Raw genomic sequence first — 18,216 nt, 5'->3', positions numbered from 1 at the left:
ATCATGACGTCATTGAAATGGGCTAGTTTCCAAGCCCTCGTTCTATTTTGAGGCGCTGTTGTAATGGTGAATTGATAACGAGTGAGCTTTGAGAAGAAAGATTTCATTTTCTCGTGACTACCATGGGCTTTGCAAAGGCTTTCTTGTTTTTCTTCAACTTCATTTATTTGGTGAGTAACTCAAAGAGCTGTTTTGTAAAATTATTCCTTGTAGCTCGAATTTGCCTGCTCAGAAAACATACAAACGGGAAAGGCATCGTTTTCGAACGAAAAAAAAGCTAAGTGAATCATGCGTAAAATACTCATTAAGAATTACTTTTCTTCAATTATATAAGCTGAATATGTGTCGTAAGTAAGTTAAGCATTTTCGGAAGAAGCGTTTTGTTGTCTCAAACCGCAGCCAAATAAACGAATAAAAACTGAGCTTCAGCAACATTCTGAAGGCGAACATTTCACTATTATGAAGTAATCCTCGCCACATTTTCATGTGTCTGAACGGGACGGAAACAACAAGAACTAAACATTTCCTTGCTCAGTGAGCTGCAAATTATGTAAATACATGTTTAAAGCTTATATTTTGTTGCATATCACTCGATGAGGGCCATTCTAATTCATTACTCTCCTTCCCCCCGCCGCTTATTGACGAGTAAGTCCAAATTTCCCCTCCAAGAAAATAAACAGCATGCAATGCATACAGAATCATATACCTGCCAACTCTCACGCCTTGATCGTGAGTCTCACGCCTGCAAGTTGAAAACTTCGATCTCAAGCCAACTCACGCTTACGAACCAATTTCTCACGCCTAGTCGAAAAATGTGAGTTTTTACAACCACAAACGACACATTTTCCAAAAAATGTAAATAAACCAGTGTGAGAAAAGAAAACTCCATGTAAAATGAGTATATCGCGATACTTTCCCCGAAATGACAGAGTTTTGACAAAAAAAAGCGTTTGGGAACGAGGTCGTGTTTAACAAAACACGTCCACATACTGGGATCGGGATATGTTCGGAACGTCTTCGAAATACTTCAGACATTGTCGTATCGTCTCGGAAATCCTTCACTCTCAGGATAAAAATCTCATGCCTTTGACCCAGAAAAAGTTAGCAGGTATAGAATCAGATAGTCTCCTTATGCATACTGATACAAAAAACCTTTGCAGTTTATGCATAGAAAGACACTGTAAACACTGTCTTCTTGGCATGAGTGAAACTCAAAATGTTCTTTGATTTTTCTCAGGGTGTTTCTGCCGGAATTATTTTCCTGGCTGCATGGCTGATCAAGAAGTATAGTGATATCACCGAGATCACAACAGATGAATACACATTGGTTCCCTGTGGTATCCTGGTTGGAGTGGGTGTCCTGATCTTTATAACTGCTTTGTTTGGATGTTGCGGAACATGCCGTGACAACAAATGCTGCCTTTCAACTGTAAGCCTTTGCTTAACCTAAGACTTAGTATTATTATTTTTTTTTGCTGGAGAAGGTGTAATTATCCCCTGCTACACCACTCTCGCAAAACACACAAGAAAACAACAAGAGAATCTGTTTGGGCATCTTTAAATGGAAACAAGAAGACCTTACGCTTTACAGACGGGCCTGATACATAGCGTCAAGGGCCATTACACTCTCTTCTATATATATAAGAACGGTTAATTTTCTCTGAAAGCTGAATGCTCTTAACCTTTTTGAAAATTTGAGCCTAAAATATTCACGTTCTTCAAATGTTCTTATTTTTTAAATTTTACAAACGAAGTGGTAAATATATTACTGCAGTAAAGTCATTCCTAACCATTAGATGTTCAAGTCACCAATGAGTGATGACAGTGTTGGTAACAGGTCAGGATTTGAATGAAGATTTATTCATTTAGTACATGTATTTGGCACTCACAACAAATAGGATAAAAATAAAATTCATTCTTACCCAAATTCAACTTTGGGCATGTTCTTAGGATGTTCTTAAATTTTGGGCTTTTTATAAAAAAGAGTGTACCATATTCCATTATTCCACCGCAAACATTTTTGTTATTCTTTTGTTTTCGTTCTAATACTAAAACTCGTAAAATATAACGTGCCTCTTTCGTTTATATCTTGTACAAATCATTTATAATTGCCTGGTTCTAGTCTGTTTTGTGGTCTAAGGGAGGATTTCTAATTGAGTCAAACACATACAAAATGCATATTACGTGTGTTATTATAAAACCCCTCTTCCCTATGATCTGAGCAATTTCAAGTTGCTGATGAGAGATGACGCCTAGTAAGCCAAACAGAATGAATGACGTAGAAAGCCCTTACTAGAAAAACAAGTGATTATATTACCTCCATCCCACACCCCTTCCCCCCATCCGGCAATTTCAAGTGGCTGATGAAAGATGGCCCATTCTAATCCAATCAGAATGAGTGACCTTCGATACCCTTCCAACAACGAAAAAGAAAGCAAGAGATGGGTGGAGGCCGCTAGCGCCACTATCAGCCTGGGCCCGTCTAACAAGAAACACCTGAGAGCTCAAGGAGAGTCCCCCCACGGCAGGAGAGGGTGTTAAGAAACAACTGAAATGAACAAGACAACAAAAAAAGTGATCATGTTACAAGTCAAAAGACATTCAATAGTCGGCGGGCACAAAATGTCCTGGGGCTAATTAACTTAATATTTTCAAACATTATTTAATTGTTGTTAGTGACAGTAAAATCAATATTATGGGTTATGGGCACTATCTCGACTGGTGCATGACATTTTAAGCCATTTAATATTTAAATTTATTTTTTATTTTGAGATTTAAGTTTGACACTTTTAATAACAGTAACATTCACTTTGTTTGTTATCTTGTAGTTCTTTGTATTGCTGCTCATTGTATTTGCACTGGAGGTTACAGCAGGGGTTCTTGGCTACATCTACAAGGATAAGGTACAAGAAAAAATTATTTGTTTAATTTCTTTAAAAACATTTTCTTAAGGCCCTATCCTACAACTTTTCTAGACTTGTAACTTGCATATGCAGAGTGCCAAACTATGAAAACTTGTGAGTGATCAACAGTTATTAAGAGAGACATCAACAAACAATAATTTATTGTGCAGTACCAGTATTCCAAACTTATAGAATATAAAAGAATATATTAATTAATACCTTTGTATTTCAATCTAAGCATTTGAGCACTGCAGCTGAAATAAAATTATTTGCTAATGCTGTTTTGGGAAGCAAAGCATGATTCCGCATTTGATGATGCATGAATTATTGAATGTATAAATTGTTTTTCATCCCGACAGGCCCAAACATTTGTGAATGATGGTTTTATTGATGCAATAAAGGCTTATGATGATAAAGATTCATCCTTGGATAAAGCTGTGGATGATCTTCAGAAAGATGTTAGTATCTTTTACTTTGCAAGCACTCAGGCCTTGCAAGGGAAAATTATCGTATGTACCTCCCCTGTCTCCCAGATGAGTTGTCAAATCTCCTGAAGGAAGATGTTTGTCTAAACCTTATGTATTTTTGCTGATTTTGGGGTAAACTTTGGATATTTACGGCATTTCTGTGGTCAAATCACTAGTCAGGAGTGTTTTTTTGTCTGCAATCTATTGGAAGGGGACATGGGGGTTTGTGGTGTTGCAGTGTTGCTAATTTTTTATGCTGTGTTGCGTTGAATAAAATCCCATCTTGCAGTGATCTCAAACCCCTACGGTGTGTGATGTTTGTGTTTTGAAACCTACGGCATTAGGTGAAACAAAACTATTAGGGGTGTAATGGAACTATATATAATTCTATCATCTTCATTAATCTGTCCTTATTTGTTAAAAGCACACACCATGTGTTTTATGTGTAACAAAATTGATAAGTAACTTGACTATATTGCTGTGCAGTTTGTTTGTTTGTTTTTTTTTTTGGTGCGGTGTTCGATCCCCCCATGTCCCTCTCCTATTAGTGATGACAAGAAGTACAATTTGCAACTTCAACAAAAATTTGAATTAAACCCACTTGAGTTAAATAAGACTGAACATTCAGCTGAATTTATTTATGACAAGAAGTACAATTTGCAACAGTAGATTTTTGGTATTTAATTTTTGCACTCCTTGCTCGAACATTCAGCTGAATTTATTTATGGGACTACAGCTGCATATGATTGGTCTTACACAAGAATGGTCACTGACATACAACCTGTACAACCACATTTAAAATTAGCTCAAAACTTGACTTTCATAGTGAAAATGTTGGACTTGGTGCTATTTTGCTTTAAGATGCTTTCCACCCAACATTCAAGTTATATAGTCAAAAATAAAGTTACCAAAGAGACCTCTTAGCATAGTACTTATTATAACAGTTTGAGTACAGCATACAAAAACCTGCGAAAACTTAAGCACTCAAGCTGACCTGGCACGAGAAAAATGGATTTGAAATTAACTATATTTCAGTTAAAATGGACATTTCACGCCAGTTCAAAACAAAATGGCACACATGTTAAACATTAATTTTTTATGAGGTTTGACTTTTCAATAAGATCTTAAAATAGTTTAATTACAAAATGTTGCTGTGCTATGAGTAGATTTTTGGTATTTAATTTTTGCACTCCTTGCTCGAACATTCAGCTGAATTTATTTCTTTCATGTTACTGAGGTCACAGTGTTGTGATTAATTTTGCATAGAAATAATTTTTACTAACAAGTGTGACCCATTTTGCTTTCATCTTGTAGTTGAAGTGCTGTGGCAGTAAAAGCCCATCTGACTGGATGTCTTCACCTTATGCTAAAAAACATTTTCTGCAATATCCTAAATCCTGCTGTTCTGATACAGCAATTGTTTGCACACAAATCAATGCTTACAGTGAGGTATGTGGAAAAAATCCTTCAGGGTCACTTACCTTAAGTTTACTATTGTTAGCGGCTACTAATTATAGCGATTTTAGCGAGTTGGGCCAAAATCGCTAAATCTAGTACGTGCTAAAATTTGTCTCAGTCAAATTTAATATGCATTAAATTAATACCTCCATCAGCCAGAGGAATACAAATATAGTGGCCTTGTTTAACTATATGACAACGTCAGAAGGTAGGGCAACAATTAAGAAGGGTTGGGAGAGAGCTGGGATCACCGGCATTTGTGGAGAATACAATCTCGAGCCCAGAGTCCGTCTATGTCGGTCAGCGGTACGGGACGGACTCTGGGAAACTGGAATTGATCAGATCAATTTCAGGTCGATTTCAGGTAGAACCTTGGTCTTCCGGTTTTTATTGCGCATGCTCTCAGGTCTAAGCAGAAGTAAATTTCCCAGAACGGAAGTAAATCGAGAAAGTTGAACTATTTCTAACACAGTATCGACAAAACTGGCGTTTATCGAAGCAACAAAAGTAACAAAAATGTTCTGCAGTTAACAAAAGAGAAAGTCAACAAAAGAGCGTCTGGTGTTTTGATTTCCGTTAGTCTCTTTCTTGAGCATACTGCTGTATTGGTTTTAAATCAAAGATCTTGTTTGCCTTCCAAGACTCTGCCTGACTGTGTGCATGTGTTCGTTGTTGTTTTACGGACGACAGTGAAGAAATTTACATAATGCACAACGCACGGACAAGCTATTGTTCTGTTGACAAAAAATTTTGTTTGGCGACTTTCGTATATTTCAAAGGCTTCTCGCTGACAGCCCATCTTTTCATGATAGATTGCATGTTTTCGAGCAAATAATTTTTTCCTTGTCGAATGGCGGTAATATCAATAAAGACGTTAAAAGCCACACCGGTCAACACTATTCAAAAGGTGTAATTAGCATTTCGGCGACTCAGCTCGTGCACACATTCACGCAATTCACGTGCACACAATTGTACAATTTCTTTTTTCAGCAAAACAACAACGCGTAATGTTCAAATTCTGCGTTATTAGTTATTATTTTGAATCGAGCACTGTCTGTCATATTCAGTTTTTCAACCGGAACGGAGATTTGAAAGAAAACAGTAGTTCTAGCAAGATTTGTAAGTCAACTATAAATTGAGTTTTCAATCGACCTTGTCCTTGGTGACGCCGTCGTTGTTGTTTTAAAACTCCGCTCAGAATTGACGTTTAAAGGAAGTCCTTTTTTATTCAAGTTATCTTTTGAGTTCAAAAAGAATGGTAGAATTAGAAAATACTTCATTTATGTAGCGCCATATGACGATTTCTTAGGTGTTTTACAAAATTAAGGTGATACACCTGAACATTTGACTATGCCGAAACAAAAAATGTTTTTCCATGGTTTCCGGTTTGGTTTACTTCCGGGGAAGATTTTGACTTCCGTGTTGATTTCTATTGTTCTGTGAGGACCAGTAGGCAACTGAATTAATATTCAGTTTCCCAGAGTGAGTCCCGGCGACCCTACCGCTGACCAACCGCTGACGGATCGCGGAGCCGGGGGTCACTCTGGGCTCGAGATTGTGGAGAATATGACTGATTTCCCTGACGAGGACCCACATTCTAACATTTGCAATTCACTTTGTTCTCTCTGACAACGATAATGTTCGTTCAATTTTATGTGACTTTGTTATATTACTGAACATTTATTTCCATCTTAGCTATATATTAAAATTGCTTTTTTTTTTAATTTTCGGAAAATCGCTAAATTTAATAGTCGCTAAATCTTGCCCAGAAAAAATTGCTAAAATTAGTAGTCGCTAGAAAAAAGTAACCTCAAGGTAAATTCAACACACAGGAAAGGCACAGTTTTTTACTAAAACATGTGAGGTTTCAATAGCAGTCAATTTAGCTCTAAAATAGGGTAACCTTTCTGGTGTCATTGTTTACATCTCCAATTTTGAGATTCACCCAATTGAATTTGAAAAGAAAAAAAAAAGAAAGAAAGAAGAAGGACATCAGCGAAAACATTTCCAGAACTTATGGCAAATAGAAAAACATGAGCCTCAAGCCTCGAGCCTCAAGATTCAAGTGTTCTAGTTTTTGCAGATGTTTTCAAGTAACCAGTGCTTTCATTATAATGGCAAATTTTATGCACATGGCAGTATACAGAGGCTAATTGTGATCTAAAATTATTTGTGTTTGTATTAATTGTGACCAGTATGTAGTAGTTTGCCTAGTAAAACTTTGCTACGTGCAACCTACTAAAGTCGAAAACAATCTTGTTTCAATCTTTGTAGGGCTGCTTGGACAAACTGACTGATAAGGTTAAACACAACCTCAATTATATCATGGGAACTGGTATTGGAGTTGCTGTGCTGCAAGTAAGTGCCTGATGCATAATACATGTGCTAATAAACCCCATAGCCTTGCAGTTGGATATTTGAGAAATGTACCTTAAGTAGGTTGTTCAAATCACTCAGACGCATTTAATGAAAGGTATACAACTACATTCTGATTTTAAAAACATATCACAAAAAGGTTTTTTTTTTTTTCACAAAAGCCATATTTTTATTTTCACTATCTGTCTTGGACCATTTCTTTTTGCACCCCAGTTTAGGTGTAAAAACATTTTTTTGTGTGGGGGTGGGGGTGGGGATTGTTGCATAAACTGTCAGTAAAAGCTCTAGTAAGTCCCAACCTTAAGGGCCTTTACTGTCTATACTCCACCATTTGTTATTCTTAGTGCTGTGAGCCAAAATACCTGAATAGTCTGAACAAGACATTTACTGAATTTTTGACGCAGAGTATAAAGAGGCTAATGAATTCTATTTGTTTGTGCTGGTGATGAAAAGGGTTAATTGGACTGAAAAACTTAGTGTTCCTTAGTGGGCATTTGGCAACTGCTTATTTCGGTGAAGTTGCCAATAGAAAATTTTAGTCATCAAAATATTATTATCTGTATTATCTGCAAAATTTTTAAAAGATCAGTTTACCTAACCCAGAAATGTTGTGGTACTGGTCCCCAGAAGGTTTTAATAGCAGAAGAACTAATTCTTCAAAGTGAATCTACAACATACAGATTCCAAAATTCTAGTCGCCATAGTGACTAAAATGGTCATAACTTAGAGGGTTGTAGAGAAAAGAGGTTTGAAGAGGGGGAGCTCAATAGAGCAGTCAATGCCCTATTCAGAGTCAAAAAACAATGGATAACTACCTGCATGTCTGAGGCAAAGCCCAAAAGCTGGCTAGGATATCTCTCAACTGTAACTGAGAAATATGTGCTTTGTGCTGTGAACTAATAATTTAATAATTTAATTCAATTTTTAATTTAAAACATTTACATTTTGTTAACAGCTGCTTGGCATGATTGGAGCATGTTATTTGATGTGCTGTAGCGGCGAGTCAGGGTACCTGCAACTTGACGGAGGAATACGAGTCTAATGAACATGGAACAGATCAGTGTTGAAGGGAACTTGCTGCTCAAACCTCACTTAAAGCTAACTGATAAATAAATATAAATATTATTAGCCTAAACTTTTTCTGTACTGCTTGTTTAGATTTATTAGCTGTTCAATAGCCATATATTTCATATGCATGTAAGTTTAAATAGTGTTATTCAATAAAATTGATTATATGCTGTTTAGTTCTATAGACTAATCATTTCAAAAACTCAAGTTTGAAGAAGAAATGGGTCTTGCGTTGTTGTTGAAGGCCAAAGTCAACTTAAACTTCACAGTAACTCAATCAAAAAACTAGTGTTTCCCTTGGATTTGCGAGCATTGCAGTAATTTTACTCCAGATAACTAGAACTCCGTTAACTCCAACTGAATTCTGGATCTCTTGTGGACAATAATATTTTTATTTTTTTACACTAGGAATTTACCATCACCATCTCAAATTCCTGGCGTAGCCACCATAGCTTTACTTAAGCCACCATAGCTTTCACTGGGTAATGATTTGTGAATCAAAATCAAACATAGTGTAAATCTAACTGTCAGTTACTCTGAGTTGGCTTTGGTCTGTATTGCGAAGACACGTTTTGCTTTTAGAAATTAAAATTCGGGACCAGTTTGATGTTCGGTGAGATAATTTCCTAAAAATTGCATAATTATCTAGATGATCTTTAGGGTTTTTGTCCTTTACATGTTTTGATAATGTTTGCGGTTATCTTGTATTTTAAGATGCTATTTAACAAAAGTAAGCTTGGCTTTTTGCATTTTTAAGCATTATTGTCTTTCTATTGAATGTGAGTTAACAGAAAAGTGAAAATTATACTACATTAATTTATTGTTAAATTTGTCAGATGATATTTGATTGCCATTGATAACAAAGTGAACGGCGGTAGACTGAGCCATAATTGTCTAAATAATTGTTTTTCTGATCACAGTAAAGTCACAGAACTTTGTTCATTGTGAGCTGTGAAATTATTGATGTTCTGTTAATTCTTGAAGTTGGTAACTGTAAATAAATTAATTATCGCAAAGTTCAAGTACGTTGTTCACAATACAATACTGTTAAACGGGGGGGGGGGGGGGGTGGACTATGGTAAAAGTTGGGGGAACAGGCTCCCCATGCAGTGCTTCGTGGGGTGAACAGAAATTAGCGAGCGAGGCGAGCTGGCCTCGAGGGAACTCAAAATGAAACGATCAGAATAAGAGATAAGGGAGTCAAAATGAAACAGAAATTAAAACACGAGGGAACTCAAAATGAAACGCAGTACCTTAATCTTTCTAATTTTCGCGTGTACTTAATTTCGCGAAAACTTGAGAGCCGAATTTCGCAAGTATTAATTTTCGCGATTGCAAGAAAAATTAGAGGAAAAGTGTATTAAATTTCGCGATATTGTCAGTGTTTTATGGATCAGTCGTCAAAGTCTAAGGAACCACTGGAAATACACAAAAGGTAAAATTTTTATTGTTTTGATATAAAATATGGTATTAATTTTCGCGTATTTAAATTTCACGCAATGTTTTTTTCGCGCGTACTAAATTTCGTGATTATTTTGAAATCGCGAAAATAAAATATTAGTATTCGCAAAAATTAGTAAGAATAAGGTAGTTAAAACATAAGGCATCTTAAAATGAAACGCATAATATAAAACAAGGAAGCTTAAAATGAAACTAAGTAGATAAAACACAAGGCAACTTAAAATGAAACAGAAGACAAAATTCGACGGAACTCAAAATGAAAAACAGAAGATAGAACATGGGGGAACTCAAAATGAAACGCAGTAGTTAAAACACAAGGGAACTAAAAATGAAACGAGAACGTAAAACACGTGATTACCTGCGAGCAGGCTCTCTAGTGGGTTGTGGGGTAAAAAGAAATCGGCGAGCGAAGCGAGCCTATAGCGTGGCCTATGGAGAGGCGTTCTTCTCTTCCCCAGGGCACACTTGGCTCGCTTCGTTCGCCGAATTCTATTCGTACTTTACGCCATTGAAGAGCCTGTTCGCAGGCTAGGATTTCGCTCTCCGTGTGCTATTCAATTTTCATGTTCTCTGCGTTCAGAACTTCACAATTGACGGGATATTCAGTACTCCATATAATATCACGATTTACAAAAAAAAAAAAAAAAACCGGTGGGAACTAGTTGTGCATGCAGTGCACTAACCATTAGGCCACAATGACCACTGCTGTGACAGTCCATTGTTTCGAACCAAAAGTGAAGCCTTTAAGACAGATTCCGCTGAAAGTTCGAGCAATGAGTGCGAAAATTAAGTACCAAAAATCCACTCATTGCACGGCAACGTTTTGTATATTATTTAAAAGATCTCATCGAAATTCATTTGTCTTAGTGACCCCGCAATCAAATTCTAAAGCATTCTCGAGAAAATTAAAGTCAAACCTCGAAAAAATGTATAAAACGCGCGCCATTTTGTTTTGAACTGGCGCAAAACGTCCGTTTTAACTGAAATAAGGACAACTTTAAATCCATTTTTCTCTCGCGGGGTCAGCTTGAGTGCTAAATTTTTGGCAGGTTTTTGTTAGCTGTACCAAAACTGTTGCCATGCTAAGAGGTCTTTTTGGTAACTTTATTTTTGCCTGTATTGCTCGAAAATTGTGCGGAAACCATCTTAATTGAACCAATTAAACCTTTAATTGAACCAATAGGGCTACACATTAGTCTTTGCGGCGAATCATACACCACGGATTGATGTTAAAATGAAAATCCTGCTAAATCTTCCGTTCTTTCTTATGTCACATCTCATTATATAAAGTTATGTTTACATTACTTAAACATGTTACAATAGAAAATTGTTGCTCTGTGAATTTGGGAGAATTCTAAAGCATCTGCTGCCCGGATTGCATAAAGTTTTGGATTTTCCCACCCGAACTCCATTATTTTCCAATGTTACCTCGAGATCCACGACTTGATACTAAATTTGCAATATTATCATTGTCTGAAAATGATTTCTTTTCTTCACTGAGTGCAATGAAAAATGTTTTCGATCTCTTCACACACGTCATGTGTTGTTAAGACACACCTCTGCCGCCAACACTTCGTCATTAATTCCCAGCAGGCATCAGTGGCGTCCGCTGGACGTTCAGGGTAAATTTCCTTCTCAACCGCCAGCTTCATGACAGCTACAGTGGTGTATCGATCATAGGCCTGGGGACGCCTCTTCCCAGATCCCTCGCATAGTACCCACAGCAAGATTCCAAAGGCGTAGATGTCGTAAGAGTAGTCGCTTTCTTGACCCTTGCCGTGGTTTTTGTGCATCTCCAAGGATATGTGGAATGGGGTTCCTTGACGTGTTCGTTCGAATGGCTTTTTGGGTTTGGCCATATTTATTTTTGCTGTACCATCGTCCATAAGCTGTTGAGGTAAAGGTAAATATATTTTTTTTCCAGTTCAGTTGGACTGTACAAACGTGTTAAAGCCGTCGACTGTTACACACCGTAGGGGACTGAGCGCTGTCAAGGCGGCTATATTGGTATTACTAAACAATAAGAATTTTTTTGCGTTAGAAGAGAGTCATTTTCAAAACGAGAAAAAAGTTAATTGCACGGGCGTAGCGAAGGGGGGTCCTGGGGTGCTCGTTACCTCCCCCCCCCCCCCCCTTGTGGGAGATTTTTTTGGAAAAAAATATACAAACATCGGCAAAAACGCGCAAATCTTAAAATCAAACGTGGCATCAATGTATTAAATCTTTCTTTACCAGTGCTAGATACTCAATTTGGGCAGCCATTTATCAGGCTTGTCCTTTTCCCATGCTCACTGCTCAGGGGTCTCGCTTCGCACTTGTCGCCGTCCGGCTGTTTGACGTCCGGTAGTTCATAAACTAAATAATTATTTTCAGAAGTGTGAAAATTGGTCGATTTTGCATTTGTTAATCAAAAATAGAGTAAAAATCACTTGGACTGGCCTAAAACTATTTGAATTAATGTTAAATAGTCAAGAAAACCATCTTTTATACCCGGAATTGGAGTCTATTTTGGAATGTACTATACTAAAAACCGGACAACTGCTGTGAGCATTTTTTTAATGCCATGAGGACCTTCCCGGTTAACCAATTACGGTCCAGGGAACGCAGGAAATGGCACTTTTGAGAGTCCAATTTGAAAGATTTCTGGGGGAGCATGCTCCCCCGTTCCCCCTAGGAGTTCGTGCCTCCGGCACTCATGTTTGCGCCTTTCCGGTCACGTCCCACAGTTAAACATTTCAATACTATTTTTTAAAATGTTATCGAAAACCCTGACTCTGACTACAGTATGGGGTCCAGTTCTCGGCCACTTTTTGTTCAACGCGTTTTTTCGCGCCCCAGTTGAATTAATAGAAAAAGTCATTTCCATCAAACGATAGACTGATTCTTGTGCTCTAAGTATCTTGAGTTTCATCCTTCAACTCGCTATAGAAAGCTCACACCTCGAGTTTACGCGAAGGTAGGTGAATTTGTTTTCCCGAAATCTTGTTTGTTTACGGCTCCTTAAAATTTATGGATGTAGTTAAAACCGTATTTTATCCAAAAGCCCCTACCAAACGAGCTAATTTTTGGCATGTGAAACCTAAAATAATTCAGCTTTCTGCTTAAGTTAACTTTTCGTTGAACCGTTGTATTTTTTGGTCTTACACCCGCTTTCAGTGTTACGTGCATAGCTATCTTTCTACATCCATCTTTCGACATCGTCTTTCGACATCGTCTTTCGACGTGCTGTTTGAAATGAGCCAATCAAAACCTATACATACCGTTGTTGGTTTCATGCAAATGTGCGAAAAGGTCAGAAGGTCATGCTAGTGGGCTGTGATTGGCGGATTTCGATCCGTGTTGTTTGTTTAGCACGTCGAAAGATGGATGTCGACAGAAAGCCAATATGCACGTAACACTGAAAGCGGGTGTAATTTGCTTCGAAATTTTTTCGTTCGACTTTTGCGTATTTGCCAGTTCTCGGCCACCCAGCTCGCAATCACAGCGTAGCGCTTTGGTTTTTAATATAATTTCATCTGCTGCAGCCAAAATCAAAGAAAGAACATTTTAAAAATAAAGTTCAATTAAATCTCTAAGTTTTGAGCTTACTCTGGTCTTGTCTATTATTTCTATAACACCTAACTCTTTCAAGACCTTTTCAATGCAAAATAAACCATCTAAATGCATTGGTCACAACGCAATTCTGCAGTTTTGCCAGAACCTGCACATAAGCAAGCAACTAGAGGCGTTAAAAACCTTCGTTCCTAAAGTAAAACAATGCCTCATAAAAATGATTTGGAATCGACATAACATAAATACGTTTACAGAGATTTTATGACTGTGAAAATTAATTGAAACTTTTTATACAGAAAATAACGCACAAGCCTTTTTGTGGCCGAGAACTGGGCCCACAAACGGAACTTTTATTTTCATTATTTCTCGGGCAAATTAATTATTGACCAGTCGAAAGCTTTACACCAAAAAGCTGAATGATGAAGCTAGCTTTGGGAGAAATTTCAAGTTTCTTTGGTTCTTCTAATGAAAGAAAGACAAGTTTACGTCTGAAGTGGCCGAGAACTGGGCCCCATACTCTACTGCTCATACGAAAAATTTCACTTCTAACAAAAACACAACGTGGATGTCAACTTGACAATCTGTTACGTACCCTGGGTGTAACATAGTTAGTGTGCCCCCCCTTAACCCCCCCCCCCCCGTTTTGAAAAATCCTAGCTACGCCCCTGCATTGTCCGGGTCAACGTCGTTTACAGAGGAAGAGAGAGGACTCTGGAAACGAGGTTGTATTTGGGTACGCCAATATGGCCACTGTTGTGTCACATAGAAGCACACTCCTGATTGGACGACAACCTATTACTTGACGCTGTTGGAAACATTGCAACTCCCAAGGAAAACATCTAGATAATTGAGAGATAATTTACTGCATGTTGAAACCAGCCGATGTTCTAAGAATTGTCTTCTATCTAAGCATTGTAATTGTTGTTGTAATTGCATTGTTTACATACATCAAGCCTGATGTAAACAATCGAGTTCACGCACATTTTAAAACAGTGGTCCAAACACTTTCTGGTGCACGCGTTTCCAAGCTTACCAATATGGAGTCTGCTTTGATGTCTTCATGAATGTAATGTGCATTGTGTATAGCCTCCAGCCCGTTAGCTACATCCACTGCTATCTTTAGTCGGGTCTTAAGAGGAAGAAGACGACCTTCTTGAAGTGCTGTAGTCAGATCTAAATCTGCCTTTTCCATCAAAACGTCAAGAACTCCGGGCTCAAGAATCAACCAGCCATGAACTAAAAGAAGGTTGGGATGGGCTTTGTCAATCCTTGTTTGGATTTCCCTGCAATATTTGAAAAGTGCGTGAGATGAAACGCGTATTTTAAAGCAAGCGTTCTGTGGACCAAAAAGAAAGAGGAAAGGAGGACACGTTGAGAGATAAAGAGACTCTGTCTCACTTGCTTCACCTGAATTCCTTCCTTCTCTTCTGTACTGGCCTTAAATGTTTGAAATGCCCCTACTTACTTGTCGATACTTACATAGTGTTGATCAAATCCACTGCCGTTTGCGCCCAAACATCTGCTTCCATCTTCTCTTTCTTGATGACCTTTACCACAAACTCTACAGTGAACTCTTCACCCGCCCAGCCTGTACATTCATGAATCGTTCCGTGTTTTGTAGACTTGAGTGCTGGACCCAAGGTCAGTTGTCCGTTGCTTAGCAAGAACTGCAGAGCGAAGCCTTGAACCACCAGATGCCCCACAGTGGGAGTGTATAGGGCTGCCATTTCTTCCAGTTGCTGCGACCAGTTATTCGACACCAAGTCGTTTAGGCTACTGAGGTCATCTACGACCTTTAAGAAATCGTTGTGTACCGCATCAAGAACACCTTTACATGCAGCGCTTATTGAACGGGTGATTCGTTGACAATTGAATTTGGAAGCAATTAACTCGACAATTTTTCTTCTGGTTTGCTTATCTGCTGGATTGAAACCGGCATTTGAAGATTTCCATTCCATCGCGTGAAGCAACCCTTCAATAACGACTTCCGACAAAACATCCCTCAATTCTTTGCTTATCACGGTTCTCAAAATTACAAACACCCCCAGAGAAGGTACCAGTGTGTCTGGCAAAGAACTCTTCTTCGTTTTTGGTAAGTCTGATCCATATGCTACGTCAAACGCCTGTCGAAGAAGTGGATTGACAATTTTTCTTGAATGTTGCTTAACGAGGTCTGTTTCTCTGTTCAGACAAAATTCAAAAATACGTCTTAAATCATTGAAAGTCCTGTCCAGAATCAACCCTTTCAAAACGATCAGGAATCGAAGGAACGGGGCGTCTTCTCTATTCCAACTAGACGTGTAGTTATATTTAGTATTTCCTTTGCCAAGAAGCTTGTAAATCAAATGTGCTTCCAACTCGCGTGCTGAAGAAACTTGCATTGTTGGGTGGAGCTGAAGTACTTCTAACATGAATTTTTTCTCAAGATTGAGTAAACTGCAATTCACCAGCATTCCTATTTTTTCTTCACTTGCGATGGTTTCGGTCAACGTTTTATGTAAAGATTTCTCGACGCTTGTAGCGATGTCGAATTCCAGTGGTCGTCCAATCATATGGGGCAGGGCTTGCCTTGATCTACCCATAGCTTGGACGAGACTCATCGACAGATAAACGAGCTTGCCCACCACTTGCTTGGTCTGCCTTTTGATGGTGTCTTCGAGAATACCCAACAAGCCGTCTTCAAAATTGCTAAAAAGCTCAGACGCTTTGCTGTAGGTTTTCTTCCTTCGGTCTTCACGGACATTTTGCGCAGATATGCCATAAAACGAAGAACACGTGTCATAAGATTCACTGTCGGCAATGAGTCCATGGTGCTGTAACTGGGAAAAGACAATTTTCTGCTTGTCAACTTTCGTCAATGATTCCTCTTCATCAGAGTCAAGTTCGTCCGAGCTTCGTGCGTCATGAGTCTCAGCCGCAGCCGAGGTATCCACCTTGTTGCAAACGAACATCAACGACAATTGTGGGTACTTGTCTTGAAGGAAACGAATTGTGTCACGATCCTACGATCAACCAAATGTATTCAAGATTAAAATAAGACAAATATTCTCCACGGTTAGAAAAAAACATGAAAGTAAATTGGAACCTAAAAATTAGAAAGGAGATCTCCTTTTTTTCTTTTTATCCAAAACCAGTCTTATTTTGAAACGATTGCCACGAACACGAGTACTAACACCAGCATTAGCACTAGCACAGCGCAAGCACAAACACAAGGAAAAGGGAATGAAATAGCAAAGGCAGGCAAAGACACAGGCACAGGCACAGGCACAGGCACAGGCACATGGCACATGGCACATGGCACATGGCACATGGCACATGGCACATGGCACATGGCACATGGCACATGGCACATGGCACATGGCACATGGCACATGGCACATGGCACATGGCACATGGCACAGGCACAAGGCACAAGACACAGGCACAGGCACAGGCACAAGGCACAAGGCACATGGCACATGGCACATGGCACAAGGCACTGACACAAGGCACTGGCACAAGGCACTGGCACAAGGCACAGGCACAGGCACAGGCACAGGCACAGGCACAGGCACAGGCACAGGCACAGGCACAGGCACAGGCACAGGTACAGGCACAAGCACAGGCACAGGCACAAGGCACAAGGCACAAGGCACAAGGCACAGGGCACAAGGGACAAGGCACACGGCACAAGGCACATACACAGGCACAGGCACAAGGCACAGGCACAGGCAAGGGCGGAGAGGCACAGGTGAGACAAACACAAGAAAAAGTAACATATTCTTCCTTCTTGGTTTGTTTGTACTTTTGCTTATTTAAGTGGTATTTTCACTCACTTCACAAATGGGAACCGTGAAATAAAGCATAAACATAGGAACATAAAAGCGCTGCGGATGCCTATGTCGCATGCCAGTGCATATTTCACAGGGGCGAACCAGACTTACAGAATGGAACGTAATACTTACGGGTAACAATACCCAGCGCAAGTGTTGACGCACAATGGCAAGTAGTCGGTTTTACCGTCATTTTTAATGCAGGCAACATCAATTAACTTACAAACAGCTACCACTACTTATATTATAGTCAGTTATTAACACTTTTTAACAAAGGGTGCTGCCAATCTTATGTGTTTTGGGTGTTTGATCAGCTCAGTTACGAAATTAACTCGACAGCACACAGCAATCATACAAATCATTATTCAATCAGACGGCAAAACAGCGTATCTATACGTACCGATGATCTCAGTTGTTCATTCCCATCGATGACATAAACGACGAGAGGTGTTGTACCCTTTTCAAAGAAGGTGTCCACCACATCATCAAGAGCATCATTTTCATTTCTTCCGGGAGAGTCAATCAATTCGATGCCACTCTTCAGGAAGGGATGATTCAAGGTAATTTCAACGGTACACTTGAGCTGTTCCGATTGTTCTCTACCTTCATCGCAAACCACCACGTATTCTTTGGGAACTCTCTTTGTGAACGTAGTCAAAGGTAGGACTTCTTCTCCTGTTTTGTTGACGACCCTGATTGTGTTTTCACCCGTCGAGTTACTGATCTTCACTATTCGGGAAGTACATGGCGTTTCGTGGACCGAGAGAAAGGACCCGCCGAGGAGTTCGTTCAAAATCGCACTTTTTCCACAGTTTCGATTGCCAATGAAAACTACCGAGGGTCTCTTCTTCAAGGCTTGTTTGATTTCTTCTATGTTTAATGATGTGGATAAGGCGTTAATGGCGTCTTCGCTAAGCTTGGCTTGGGTTTTCATCTCCTCTAAACACTGAACGGTCTCATTAAACAACGACGAGGCTCGTTCAGAACACACTTTGAACTCCTCCACCGCCTTTTCTAGCTTTTCTTGCATTTTTCGCCTTAAACCAATAAAAACAACTACGTCAACATCTTCGAAAATGCATGTCGTCAAAGCATTAATTACTTTATGCATATATATGC

At 39.0% G+C, this 18,216-nt stretch overlaps 2 protein-coding genes across 2 annotated transcripts; one reads left to right on the top strand and one right to left on the bottom strand.

Annotated features, from left to right (window-relative positions):
* The first annotated feature begins 46 nt into the window (after positions 1–46).
* Positions 47–9,294, top strand: LOC144656997 (tetraspanin-3-like). The gene is made up of 7 exons (XM_078517272.1): positions 47–170; positions 1,238–1,429; positions 2,829–2,903; positions 3,263–3,361; positions 4,685–4,819; positions 7,103–7,186; positions 8,160–9,294. Exons 1-7 carry the CDS (start codon positions 123–125, stop codon positions 8,244–8,246), a joined length of 720 nt encoding a protein of 239 aa, XP_078373398.1. The 5' UTR covers positions 47–122; the 3' UTR covers positions 8,247–9,294.
* Positions 9,295–11,152: 1,858 nt separating this feature from the next.
* LOC144656840 (dual serine/threonine and tyrosine protein kinase-like) lies at positions 11,153–18,149 on the bottom strand. Its single transcript, XM_078517086.1, has 4 exons — positions 17,498–18,149; positions 14,765–16,287; positions 14,319–14,568; positions 11,153–11,622 (listed from the first exon to the last, which is right to left on the bottom strand). Exons 1-4 carry the CDS (start codon positions 18,125–18,127, stop codon positions 11,227–11,229), a joined length of 2,799 nt encoding a protein of 932 aa, XP_078373212.1. The 5' UTR covers positions 18,128–18,149; the 3' UTR covers positions 11,153–11,226.
* Positions 18,150–18,216: the final 67 nt, after the last annotated feature.

This window comes from Oculina patagonica, chromosome 1 (assembly GCF_052425735.1).
Source record: "Oculina patagonica isolate OP01 chromosome 1, crgOcupat, whole genome shotgun sequence".
In the NCBI taxonomy this organism is placed as follows: domain Eukaryota; kingdom Metazoa; phylum Cnidaria; class Anthozoa; order Scleractinia; family Oculinidae; genus Oculina; species Oculina patagonica.
The sequence above is the reverse complement of the archived record's forward strand: the minus strand, read 5'-3'. Positions and strand labels throughout refer to the sequence as shown.

Bases quoted from the DNA above. Each gene is read 5' to 3' on its own strand.
- LOC144656997 (XM_078517272.1), top strand. From the start codon at position 123: ATGGGCTTTGCAAAGGCTTTCTTGTTTTTCTTCAACTTCATTTATTTG. The intron at 1,430-2,828 runs GTAAGCCTTTGC...GTTATCTTGTAG, and splicing joins ACAAATGCTGCCTTTCAACT to TTCTTTGTATTGCTGCTCAT. The intron at 7,187-8,159 runs GTAAGTGCCTGA...TTTTGTTAACAG, and splicing joins TTGGAGTTGCTGTGCTGCAA to CTGCTTGGCATGATTGGAGC.
- LOC144656840 (XM_078517086.1), bottom strand. From the start codon at position 18,127: ATGCAAGAAAAGCTAGAAAAGGCGGTGGAGGAGTTCAAAGTGTGTTCT. The intron at 16,288-17,497 runs GTACGTATAGAT...GGTTGATCGTAG, and splicing joins ATGAACAACTGAGATCATCG to GATCGTGACACAATTCGTTT. The intron at 11,623-14,318 runs GTAAGCTTGGAA...TTACCTCAACAG, and splicing joins TCAAAGCAGACTCCATATTG to CTTATGGACGATGGTACAGC.